This window comes from Tachypleus tridentatus, chromosome 8 (assembly GCF_004210375.1).
Source record: "Tachypleus tridentatus isolate NWPU-2018 chromosome 8, ASM421037v1, whole genome shotgun sequence".
Lineage (NCBI taxonomy): Eukaryota > Metazoa > Arthropoda > Merostomata > Xiphosura > Limulidae > Tachypleus > Tachypleus tridentatus.
Window position 1 is genome coordinate 134,904,805 of NC_134832.1, and position 13,507 is coordinate 134,918,311.

The 13,507-nt window shown below is 34.9% G+C and overlaps 1 protein-coding gene and 1 long non-coding RNA gene across 2 annotated transcripts in view; one reads left to right on the forward strand and one right to left on the reverse strand.

Moving 5' to 3' along the window:
• Positions 1 to 3,544, forward strand: part of LOC143224292 (uncharacterized) — a 31,320-nt gene extending 27,776 nt beyond the window's left edge. Inside the window, exons 2-3 of the long non-coding RNA XR_013013319.1 lie at positions 1,513 to 1,790; positions 2,798 to 3,544. This is a non-coding gene — a long non-coding RNA (uncharacterized LOC143224292). The remainder of the gene's footprint in view (positions 1 to 1,512; positions 1,791 to 2,797) is intronic.
• A 4,722-nt stretch (positions 3,545 to 8,266) lies between these two features.
• Positions 8,267 to 10,826, reverse strand: LOC143223553 (uncharacterized). The gene is made up of 2 exons (XM_076451653.1): positions 10,684 to 10,826; positions 8,267 to 9,401 (listed from the first exon to the last, which is right to left on the reverse strand). Exons 1-2 carry the CDS (start codon positions 10,693 to 10,695, stop codon positions 8,409 to 8,411), a joined length of 1,005 nt encoding a protein of 334 aa, XP_076307768.1. The 5' UTR covers positions 10,696 to 10,826; the 3' UTR covers positions 8,267 to 8,408.
• Positions 10,827 to 13,507: the final 2,681 nt, after the last annotated feature.

Below are 13,507 nucleotides of genomic sequence, written 5' to 3' on the forward strand. Positions count from 1 at the left end.
ATAGACGTCATCTGTTTATAATGATAAGTTTATCATTACTCCCCTGTTATAGACGTCATCTGTTTATAATGATAAGTTTATCATTACTCCCCTGTTATAGACGTCATCTGTTTATAATTATAAGTTTATCATTACTCCCCTGTTATAGACGTCATCTGTTTATAATGATAAGTTTATCATTACTCTCCTGTTATAGAAGTCATCTGTTTATAATGATAAGTTTATCATTACTCTCCTGTTATAGACGTCATCTGTTTATAATGATAAGTTTATCATTACTCCCTGTTATAGACGTCATCTGTTTATAATGATAAGTTTATCATTACTCTCCTGTTATAGACGTCATCTGTTTATAATGATAAGTTTATCATTACTCTCCTGTTATAGACGTCATCTGTTTATAATGATAAGTTTATCATTACTCTCCTGTTATAGACGTCATCTGTTTATAATGATAAGTTTATCATTACTCCCCTGTTATAGACGTCATCTGTTTATAATGATAAGTTTATCATTACTCCCCTGTTATAGACGTCATCTGTTTATAATGATAAGTTTATCATTACTCCCCTGTTATAGACGTCATCTGTTTATAATGATAAGTTTATCATTACTCCCCTGTTATAGACGTCATCTGTTTATAATGATAAGTTTATCATTACTCCCCTGTTATAGACATCATCTGTTTATAATGATAAGTTTATCATTACTCCTCTGTTATAGACGTCATCTGTTTATAATGATAAGTTTATCATTACTCCCCTGTTATAGACGTCATCTGTTTATAATGATAAGTTTATCATTACTCTCCTGTTATAGACGTCATCTGTTTATAATGATAAGTTTATCATTACTCCCCTGTTATAGACGTCATCTGTTTATAATGATAAGTTTATCATTACTCCCCTGTTATAGACGTCATCTGTTTATAATGATAAGTATTTCATTACTCCCCTATTATAGACGTCATCTGTTTATAATGATAAGTTTATCATTACTCCCCTGTTATAGACGTCATCTGTTTATAATGATATGTTTATCATTACTCCCCTGTTATAGACGTCATCTGTTTATAATGATAAGTTTATCATTACTCCCCTGTTATAGACGTCATCTGTTTATAATGATAAGTTTATCATTACTCCTCTGTTATAGACGTCATCTGTTTATAATGATAAGTTTATCATTACTCCCCTGTTATAGACGTCATCTGTTTATAATGATAAGTTTATCATTACTCTCCTGTTATAGACGTCATCTGTTTATAATGATAAGTATTTCATTACTCCCCTATTATAGACGTCATCTGTTTATAATGATAAGTTTATCATTACTCTCCTGTTATAGACGTCATCTGTTTATAATGATAAGTATTTCATTACTCCCCTATTATAGACGTCATCTGTTTATAATGATAAGTTTATCATTATTACCTTAAGTCCTATATTCTAAATATGATAACTATAATTTATGTTTGGCTATGAACTCAGTATTTTATATTTTTATTTTCAGAGCTCGAATTCAGAAGGTTTTCCTAACGATGAAACTTATGTATGTCAATTTCATTTACTTCACGACCATCGAGCTTGTAAAACGTGTACAATAGCTTTAGGTCTACTTTCTGCCTGATACTTCACCTTAATCTGGCAAGTTCCTGTTCAAAGCGGTTTTAACGTATAAATACTGAAGAGAATCAATACAGTCCAAAACTTAAGCGTAAGAATAAATCAACGTAGTCTTCTCTGAACGCTTTTTACTTCCTATTAGTACTCATCAAGATGTTGGCTAAGGTACGTTTGGCGTTTACTTTGTTCATAAAATGTGTAATGTTTCACTAAACCTTTTTTGTTTTATCTTTTCACGATAGTGATATATTATTAAAATACTATGATTGAAATATCGTTAGCTACTGGCTGTTCAACCATCTTGTTTAATAACAAGACAGCAAACAACCATTAACTGTAAGTATAATGAAGTGATTTAAGTTTGGTAGAGCGTACTACATTATTCGGCATATCAGTGTCCTGTCAAAACATGTAGTATGTTTCCATAAAAATAAGTCACTTTATTTTGCTTATAGATCGTTGTTTACCAACTTATTATTATTTTGGTATAATAGTTTCCTCACTTAGTTATCATCCTGTGAAATTTAAAGCCAAATTTTTCTGTTGTTGCTTGGCCACAACAGACCTTGTTTCGTTAAACTTACACGTTACACAATACTTTCGCTTGATTACAATTGATTCGGTTAGTCTACGGATTTATAACGCCGAAATCAGAGGTTCGATTTCCCTCGGTGGACTCAGCAGATAGTCCGATGTGGCTTTGTTCTAAGAAAATACACACATACACACTGCTGATTAATCATAACAATGCCCTGTTAAATGTAAACCCGTTATTTACTCTGCTGTTTAATCATAACATTGTCCTGTTAAAGTGTTGAAACTACTGTTTGTATGTTACACATTTTCCACTTTTAGATCCACTGTATAATGTTCTAACATGCTCACAATATTCGTGTTTTATATCTCTCAAAATATCATTATTTCTTAACTTAGAGAATTAAAATTTGCTAAACTAGAAACATAATTCAAATATGGCAGAATAGACCATTTCCGTATTATACATAACTTGACAGAGCAAATTATAGGCCATTTCTATAAACTTGTGCAAGTTCATTCATATATTTGTCTTTCAAATAAACACTGCATCTCTCTACCCCGCTTTACAGAAGTGTTATTAATAAAAAGCTAACTTTTCCCCTGAGAACGCATAATAAACTCCTTATGTTATACAGGTCCTTATTCTGACGGTATGTCTAGGACTTGTTCTATCTCAAGATGACTATAACAATTATAATCCTGATGACCAAACCAGTAAAAACAGTGAAGGCCAGAGTGAATATGGAGCAGACTACCAAACAGATGATAGCATCACTGAAGATCCGATCACCACAAGTCAACAACCAACGCAATTTGGTGAAGAATACTACTATTAATAAACATCACATTAAGGTGTCTTAAGCCACACAAATAACAAATCAGTGTTTTCGATTGTAGTGTTCTCAACCAGATCTCTTTGTGTGTGTGTTTTTAATGTTTCTCTTTAGAGACGTTAAACTGTAGTTTAATCAACTGCGTGTATATTTGTAAGTTTATTAATATACCTGCAATTTCTTAATACTTTGTATAGTATTCTTAATGCTTTTTTTATGAATTTAGTTTGTCTACCAGAATAGATGTTCTTCAGGACATTGTTGGTATAAATAGTGCATCAACCACCAATTTTGAACTCTAGTAATGTGCGAAGGGCCTTGTCGGCAGTGGATATGGCAGATTTAGTGTGGTTGATATAATACTACTTATGTATTTTCTTTGCTTTCACTCATAAATTTTTATTATTTCACGTGAGCGAATACATCAGTGTTTGTGTGTTGAACTGTTTTACGAATACAGTGTATATTTTTCGAATAAAGTAAATAAATATTTATTCATTAGTTACATGTCACACGTTAATAAAAAGCCGCCTTTTTTCTCGACAGCAAAAAAGAAAAGCCAAACGTGAATATAAAATGTAAATACAGCTTCGTGAGCCGATTTGCCGCGACTAAAAACTCAATTATGAAGTATTGTTCAAATGGAGTATTATATTCTACAAAAAAAAAACAAAAAAAAACAGAAGCATTGTAAAGTTTACTACAAATTTAACAGTACATTTATAGGTAATGATAAATTTTGGAAGACCTACAAATATATAGTACTGACACTAAAAGTTTTTGTGATCTTTTATCTTCAGAAGCTTAACTGAAGCTAAATTTGCGTAAATCATTTTTGTGTGTGATATTCTTAGCTTCACTGATTTCCTCGAATATTATTAGATGTATTCGCAATCATAAAAGTTGGGTCGATAGGATGAATCACCAATTATACCTGAATGCAATTACATTTACGAGGTAGTAAGCTAATAAATAAAGATATTAAACAGGACAGTTTCATTCTATTAGACTTGTGAGTTAGTCAAAATACGTTTTGCCCTCAGGAAGTCTTTCTGTCAGTCATTTCAATTAATTTCATTTATTATAATGTTTTAAATCTAACGTTTCTGGTCCGGCATGGCCAGGTGGTTAGGGCGCTCAACTCGTAATCTGAGGGTCGCGAGTTCGAATCTCCGTCAAACCAAACATGCTCGTCCTTTCAGCCGTAGGGGCGTTATAATGTTACGGTCAATCCAACTATTCGTTGGTAATAGAGTAGCCCAAGAGTTGGCGGTGGGTGGTGATGACTAGCTGCCTTCCCTGTAATCTTACACTGTTAAATTAGCGACGGCTAGCGCAGATAGCTCTCGTGTAGTTTTGCGCAACATTTAAAAACAACAAACAAACAAACTAGTCGGGTGTAAACTGTACCTTGATATCTAAATTATTATCTCATCAACGTTCACTTCTAACTAGTGTACTGTAATTAATAGGAAGTAATATTAAGAAAAGTACATGTAAAGTCTATGTTTTCTGCACTGATTTATAGATAGATAATTATCTACTCGTAATTCCAACTAAAAATAAAATAACATGAACTCAGAAAAAAAATATAGTGTTAAGTCTTCATTAGCTTAGCGATAACATTGAGGGCTTATGATGCTATAAATAGATTTTCGATACTCTCGGGAGCCCATTGTGTAGTTTTGTGATTAATAACAAAGAAAGAAGGAAACTTTTAGTGAAATCCTTTACTGTGCTGTAAGCTACTGCAAGAGAAACATACAAACAAATCCATTCAGTTTCTATGGGAACATCTCTTTTAAACACTTCTACAAATTAGTGGCATTTCCTCTCACTAAAATTTACTGCTTCCAGAGCTTCAACCCCTTTAATACGAAGTTATCGATTTTTCAGCCAATTATTTTTATATTCAAGATAACATATTAAACCCATATTTCTCTCATCACTCAACAGCAAATAAATTCCACATGTGTCGTGTTTAGGTTTGTGAAAAAAAATATTCAAACCAAATAATTGCAAATAAAAAATTATGTTTTAAAAAATTGAAGTGTATGAATTTGGATCCACCAAAAATAAATTAAAAAATATAGAGATAAATATATTGTAATAAAACTTTCTTTGTACAATCTAATAACATCATAATAATATCATGCCTACTTTGTTTATTTTTTCATCCTGTAAACAATAAGCCAGGTGGACGAAATTTATCAAACCTAGTTATGCTTATCACTCAATGACTTTGCAATCTAACAACATACTGTGCATGCCTACTTTGTTTATTTTTCATCCTGTAAACAATAAGCCAGGTGGACTAAACTTATCAAACTTAATTATGCTTATCACACAATGACTTTACAATCAAACAACATCCTGTCCATGCCTACTTTGTTTATTTTTTCATCCTATAAACAATAAGCCAGGTGGGCTAAACTTATCAAACTTAGTTATGCTTATCACACAATGACTTTACAATCAAACAACATCCTGTCCATGCCTACTTTGTTTATTTTTTCATCCTATAAACAATAAGCCAGGTGGGCTAAACTTATCAAACTTAGTTATGCTTATCACACAATGACTTTACAATCAAACAACATCCTGTCCATGCCTACTTTGTTTATTTTTCATCCTTAAACAATAAGCCAGGTGGACTAAACTTATCAAACTTAGTTATGCTTATCACACAATGACTTTACAATCAAACAACATCCTGTCCATGCCTACTTTGTTTATTTTTTCATCCTATAAACAATACGCCAGGTGAGCTAAACTTATCAAACTTAGTTATACTTATCATACTAAATGTTTCTATGAATCTTTTTGTTGAAGACAATACATGTACTGTGCAGTCTGTTTACACTACACCAGAATTATTAGATATAATTTGTATGTATTTTTGTTTTCTTTACATGTCTCACCTTTTGCAATTTTGCAATTGCGTGTGAAGGTAACAGGATTTCATAAATTAATTATACAAATGGTTAAGATAAAAAATAAAAATTCCTGAACGGTTTCTGTGTATCGACGTCATTAACTTGTTACTGTCTATACAAAAGTAGAAGAATCACGGACATACTTTCGTACGTACCCAATAAGTATTGTTGTTTGTTTGTTTTGAATTGAGTACAAAGCTGCACAATGGGCTATGTGTTCTCTGCCCACCACGGGTATCGAAACCCGGTTTTTAGTGTGTAAGTCCGCAGACATTCCGCTATGCCACTGAGGGGGCAGTAAGTATTGTACTGTTTAACACAGAAAAACGAAGTAGCCATGAATACGCCCCTAGTGAGGTTTTGCAGAGAAAGTTTTATGACTCCATGCCCATTCCTACCTTGTTTTCACACTTTTAGGTGTACCCGTTCCTATACTTTCAAATTTTTAAAATAGTTGTTTACACTTGTTCATGCATTTTCGTCATAAAAGCTGGCATTATATTATGCATCATTCATTTACTTGTGTTAAAATTGTGTATGTATATTGTCAATGCGGGTGTTCATCATAATATCATGGTATATACAAATAATGCTGTGTGTGTGTATATATATATGTGTTTGTGGTGCATTGTCTTCACGTATGGTGTGTGTAAACAATGTAAGTGTGCATATATGCTATACATGTGACGGAACAGCTAGAAGCGTCCAACAATGTCAGTCAGCTAGTGTGATTGAGAACTTTGTTATTTATGAATATTTTGTATCTGATCCACTGACTTTGCGAAACGGTTTTATGTCTTGTAATTTTGTATGTGGTTTGTCTATCACCTAAGAGTGTCTCTCAAATACTTTTAAAAATTTATTTGGTTGTTAAAGGCGCATACGAGTAAATACTTTGTGTTGCATGTATTATGTATCCACCCCATTTCTACTGTGCGTAATACTGTACCTATGAAAACTGTTTAGATACCGTTTAATGTTCAACACACCAATCACTATTTTGACTGAATATCAAAGTAATTGGTCTGAAAAATATTTTCCCTTACGGACTGACAACCTCTAATAGTCCGGTTCAGAAACATGAGAAGATAAACATTAATTCCATTCGAAGAAAAACGTTTCAAATCCAGTTAACCCTCATTCTAAGAAGTCAGTTATTGTTGTCTTAATTTAAAGTTACATTAAATGGAATCAAACCCTGGATTTTAGTGCTGACCCACAGTGGGACTGACGAGTCAAGCCTCGCACAACAAAGTTTTTGCTTCTTGAGCACTGTTGGGTGTTCCTTATAGATTTTTGGCTGCTGATCACGAAAATCACATCAAAATTTGCCCATCACGTACCGTTTCATCTAAATCTTCAGTTTCACCAGGACATTGCTACAATGGAAAAACGATATCAAGACAACTGGAATCCGTCAATGCTTGCTGACTACTGTTGGACACTGCAACGTGATGCACCGAACATTGAATACAAACGAAAATCAGGAGCAAAACACTTTTAATTATGTTGAACTTAATAGGGTATTAGAAACATAAGCGCAATTAAATACGTTATTGCTGGTAAACAGTTAACTGTCTATTTCTCAGAGTTCCTACATGATGAAGCAAAACCAAAACTATATATGTGCATACCCACCAGGTACCTGTCACAATCAGCAAAAAATTTTCAGGAAGCAAAACTTTAAAAAAAAAATTGTTGTGCAGCGATATTTCCACTACAGATCATTCAATCCATTATTTCAAGCTTAAAAGGTTTATTACATATGTAATAAATATCTCAAGTGAAGTAGCATTTATATTATTGTATTTAACATCAAGATAAAGAACTAGTGTCATTTTATTGAAAAACAACAAGAATGTTAATTGAAAGACGAAACAACTTTTATTAGTCATTCATATTACTGTAATTTATAATCTATCTTCATTACGAAATCATGTATTCTGGATAACTTTCGACAGAAACAACAATAACATTCTTTTTGAAAACTCCATTACTTCTTCAATATTTTTCAATGTTTATCCAGTATTTTTACAACACATTTAATGGCTACTTGTCGCTTTACTCTTTTATTATATCGTACAAACCCTGGAAATGAAAACCTAAAACATAATATGGAAACATTCGTCCACCATAACTTTACATTAGCATTTTTCTATACATAAAAACTGAATCATTTTGCCATTTATAGTCACTTAACGGAAAATATTTTAACACTACATAAGTTTCAACATGCTTACATAAATGTTCATATAGTATTTTTTAGATGTAGTCAATGTAAAATTAGGATGTAAGACAAAAATTGTAAAGTTTTCAAATTGCGAAAAGTGAGGAACAAACAAAATACTGCGACTAATAAATAATCTATTGAAACATAATTACATGTTAAGGTTTGAAATATGTATTTCAACTTCTGTTACTATGAGAAAAAAAAGACATCATTCTAGTTTTACTTTAAGAGGTTAAAATCAAATGTTCTATTTCTTATGTCCGTAGGGTGCATAACCAACAGCATGGACAGGTTTGTAGGAAGCTTGAGAATAACCGAAGCTGGAGTGGTGAACAGGAGCGGGACCACCATAAGGACTACGGTAGATTGGTCCAGCATGGGAGGCATCAGTAGTGCGGGTGACTTGTTCATAACCATAATGAGGATCACGCCTAGCCTGGTGGATGTACGAATGTTCATTTCCGGCAACGTAGTTCAGGTGAACGTTGTAAACGTCGTCAGCAGCGTAACCATCCTGTTTTACCTCGGCAGACAAACCATGTGGGCCGTAAGATGCACGAGTTTTATGGGCAGCTTTGCTCAGAGCACCATAGCCATGTCCTTGCAGTCCCTGAACGTCAGTTACTTGAGATTTCGTGTAACCGCCTAGACCAGGGTGGTTGGCATGGGCAGCATGAGACGTATGGGCAGCGTGGGCTACTCCTCCAGGCACAGCAGCAGCGTGGGCAGCGTGGACATCATGGCTAGCGTGGTTTCCATAAGGAGAGACATAAGCGGATGCGTGGCCCTTTTGTAAAGCCCTGTGGCCAGGAGCAATTTTGGCATCATAGTTGTTCTCTTGATAGGAAGCAGATCCAGACAGGGGACTCAGGCGTCCAATGGCATCGTTGGAATGGGCAGCGGCCTTGCCGAGATAAGGGTTAATGTGGAAGGCATGCTCCGAGTGCTTGAGGTCCGCTCCTCCTGTATAGGGATTAACATGGTGTCCGTGAGCTGCATGCTCAATTGTGTGGCCTCCCAAAGCGTCCTTTGAGACAGATGTGTGCTGTTGTAATCCTCCGCTGGGCTTTACTACGTTATCGATCGTGTAAGTCAATCCGTTTCTGGAGCCATAGTTCAGAGGAATCGGTCTACTCGGACCTAGGCTCTGACGAGGAATAGGAACAAAAAGAGAAGGATTCGGTCCAGCAGAGAGAGGGTACCCAGCAGCTGCAATGTTGACGACAACGAAAAGGACAACCTAGTAAAAAAAGAAAGTTCAATATTGACTATGAATAAGTTATCTCAGAGTTACGTCAGTAGTGGTGGCTAAATACATCAAGCATGTTATATTGGCCAGACACACAAAAAAGATATTTTTTTCAGGTATACAGTTTATATAATTAATAGGAATATAGGATGATTCGTATATATTTTTATCTGATCAAAGAACACCAAGATGAGAAAATGGAGCAGCCAAAACAAAAGACTGAGTTTGTGACTTAAATGAAAGAAGCCCCCTAGGGTCACACTGAGGACTTATACTTAAGCTTTGTGCTCAAAAGGAGTGAAATCAAAATTGCGGCCAAAGTATTAGTTACACGTACATCACTAATAGGAATTTAATAGTAAATATTCATTCGTCAGTTAGCGAGGCCAGGAATTGTGGTTCATCCATCATTTTGCCTCAATTTGAAAAAAATATTTCACATCAAACAATTTTTGTACTGCTAGCCCTGATGAAGCCACAATGAAAGAACGTTATATTAAATGAAAGGTTTCTTTTTATAACAATCTGAAGAGCAAGGGTGATTACATTTATAAATATCTAAAATCCTTCCAGTATGTAGTAAGAATTCCGAAACCATAAGACGTATATTACACATAACTGTTTCCAATGTTTCGAGGCGCACTTAATCGTTTGTTTGTTTTTGAATTTCGCGCAAAGCTACACGAGGGTTACCTGCACTAGCCGTCCCTAATTTAGCAGTGCAAGACTAGAGGGAAGGCAACTAGTCATAACCACCCACCACCGCCTCTTGGGTTACTCTTTTACCAATGAATAGTGGGATTGACCGTCAACCTTATAACGCCTCCACAGCTGGAAGTCCAACCATGTTTGGTGCGACCGGGATGCGAACCCGCGACCCTCAGATTACGAGTCGCACGCCTTAACACGCTTGGCCATGCCGGGCCGTTGACGTTTCTAGAAATGAAATATTACAGATGGATATATTTGAGTATAAACGCAAACTTACACCAAGGCAAGGGAGTTTATTCATACACCTGGTTCATTAAACTGTACGTGTAACGTATGGAGATAGAAGTTTGTTTGGTTTTCTTTAATTTTTAATACTTTCTAAAAAGACGAAGAGTTTTGAAGTTGTAGTAGTACCAAACGACAAAAATCTATATTAAAAGTGATTAATCATCAGGTTCTTGGCTTTATGTTTGGGCTCCTTCGTCAGTTTAAGGGGCCTGAAGTTTTATGGACTGTTCGATTTCTTATGATTTTCGTTAAATACAATTTGACGAAAACTTACCAGGCAGTACATTATTCCCTACTTTTCAGTTGCTGTCTCGCCAATAGAGGAATTGAATCACAACTGTGAAAACGTAATAGTCGTCCTTCTTTTATAGGTTCATTTGTAACCGGTGGGTTATGACCTTCAAACGGTTATTATTATCGGTTTCTCTCAAGATCTTGACCTAATTTATCAACTTTTCCAGCTAAAAGTAACATAAAGAGATGGAACTGTACCAGTTTTCTATATGGGCGAGGCTGAGAACTTCGTGCCTTAAAGCTGTGTCATATTGCTGTGGTTAAAGTGCCGGTGGTGTTTGAAAGGTCATACGTAAGCGTATCTCTTGACTTGATCTGAAAGTTGGAACTGGCTACACACTCTTGTGATTTTCAGGATTTGTTCTACCGTTTATGGACACGGTTTACCAGATAAAAGTGAATTAACACTTACAGGAAACGTGATTTGAAGCTTTTAATGAACCTTCAATTTCCTGCATCGTTCATTAAATTCATGGAGTTACTTAACTCATATCAAAGGAAAAAAAGAAAGAAAATCCAAACGCTCGGTTTAGAACACATTTATACATTTTACTAACAGCTGCGGTCAGGCATGGCCAAGTGTGTTAAGACTCGTAATCCAAGGGTAGCGGGTTCGAATCCCCCATCGCACCAAATATGCTCGCTCTTTCAGCTGTGGGGGCGTTATACTATGATGGCCAATCCCACTATTCGTTGGTAAAAGAGTAGCCCAAGAGTTGGCGGTGGATGGTGATGACTAGCTGCCTTCCCTCTAGTCTTACACTGCTAAATTAGGGACGGCTAGCGCAGATAGCCCTCGAGTAGCTTTGTGCGAAATTCAAAACAAACAAACAGACCAACAGCTGCTTAGTATTCAGTTTTATTTTGATACCCTTTAAGTTCCTCTTTGTATGATTATGGTTATTCCTAAAGATCAACCGAGTAACTGAGAACAGACCAGGGGCGTAAATACACCTCTTCAGAAGGATTTCTTATACTTTTTTAAATATAATTTTTGTAATTAGATGAAATCTGAACATTAGAAACAGTTCCTGTTGTTTTTGTTGACGATAAAAACAAAGGAGGACAGAAAAAATATAAGCAGTTTTACATGCCTGTAACGGTTGTGTCTGTCATGTTGAATATTATTTACTTAATAGAAAATGTATCTATCACGTTAAACATGAGTATTTAATAACAAATGTCTGTCATGTTTAATGTGATTTACTTAACGTAAGCGTAAGCTCGTTCATTTGAAAGGCAAGTGACAAGCAAATAATGTGTAGTGTCACACATACTGCCCGCTAACAGTAGCTTCGTGTCATAAAGATTACTAAAGATAACATCAGTGTTGTGTCGTATAGATTTTACACTGACAATAACAATATATTGTTGTTGCATCGATTTCACTCTAATAGCAGCAATATTGTGCCTTCTAGGCTTCTTGTTGGGAACGATGATATTCTGGCATACAAACTTTACATCTACAACAATATCTTACCACTAGACTTCACACAATGACAACACCAATATTCAGTCTCACGGCAATAATGTTGTATCACATAGACGTCTCATTGAAAACAAGAATGTCCATCTTATCATATAGGCTTAACACATTAATGGTAACAATATATTGTCATGTAAATTTTGCTTTACAAACTCCATATTGATCGCAACAGTATATTTTCGTGCACATGGATTTTATAAACATTTTAGAAGTATTTAAACATATTTTGTTACGCTGCAAGGGTCAGAGAGCAGGAAACAGTAACGTTACATAATAGAGCAATACTGTCGGCCATATTTGTTGATGCTTTCTTCACTAATGCAAAGAGGAAATGGGTGCCAAAGACTTCGTCTGTTTTCTTAGCCCGCTTATACCGGTTGGAAGGATACCACTTTTCCTATTAACAGACCTTGAGGGTGTTACTTATACGTCAAGAATGTTAGAATTTTATTTACAAAAATATGATACTTGTGTCTATCCATGGAACTTTGTGTTATAGTAGAGGATTTATTAGTGAGAAGCAAAAACGCAGAAGAGTTTCAAGTCTTTCCAACCATAACTCGGCAAATAAAAAATCATGAAATTTAGAAATGATAACACATGCTATTAGTGAGAACCTGTCCTTTGTATCGGTTCCTCATTGTGTAGCTCTACGCCCATTAACCACCAAGTCATCACCAATTTCAGTGAAACCCTGGTGTATAAGAAAGTATTCGACACTTTTGCTAATGGAGATTTCTTGTAGGGCTTGGTTAAAAAAAAAATATCGTTGTTTTTAATTTTTAGGAGAGTTAAAATGCTCCATGTGGTGAAATTGCACAACAAGGATGTCACGTGCATTATATCCTGTAATAATTCATACGTATAGATTATATCGTTAGATAAATGTTCTATCATCGTTAAAACATTTCTGCAATCCGGTTACAAATGTTTTCTGTTTATTTATTCAAGGTTCGTGTCATAAAACACTCTTGAACACATTCGACACTTCTAGACGCGGAGAGTTTATAACTGTGACTGTTAAACCTGTTGTAACCCCATAATAACTGGTTGTCCTCTCTCTTGTCTAAACTAGAGCTTACAATGACTAAACGTGAGGTGCAACGTTTTGCAGACTTACCATTCACGTTGAGAATTCTCAGCACCAACCTGTTTCGTATTTTAGCTCAGAAACCAGGTAATTATTTCAAATGGTAATTATCTTGGTTTCAGAGCTTTTAAGTGAGTTACTTGTAGGTGTAATTTTCGTACTAACAACTCTAATTTCAATGTTGCTTGACAAAGGGTTATTCAGTTATTTACAACAAAGGTTCAGTAC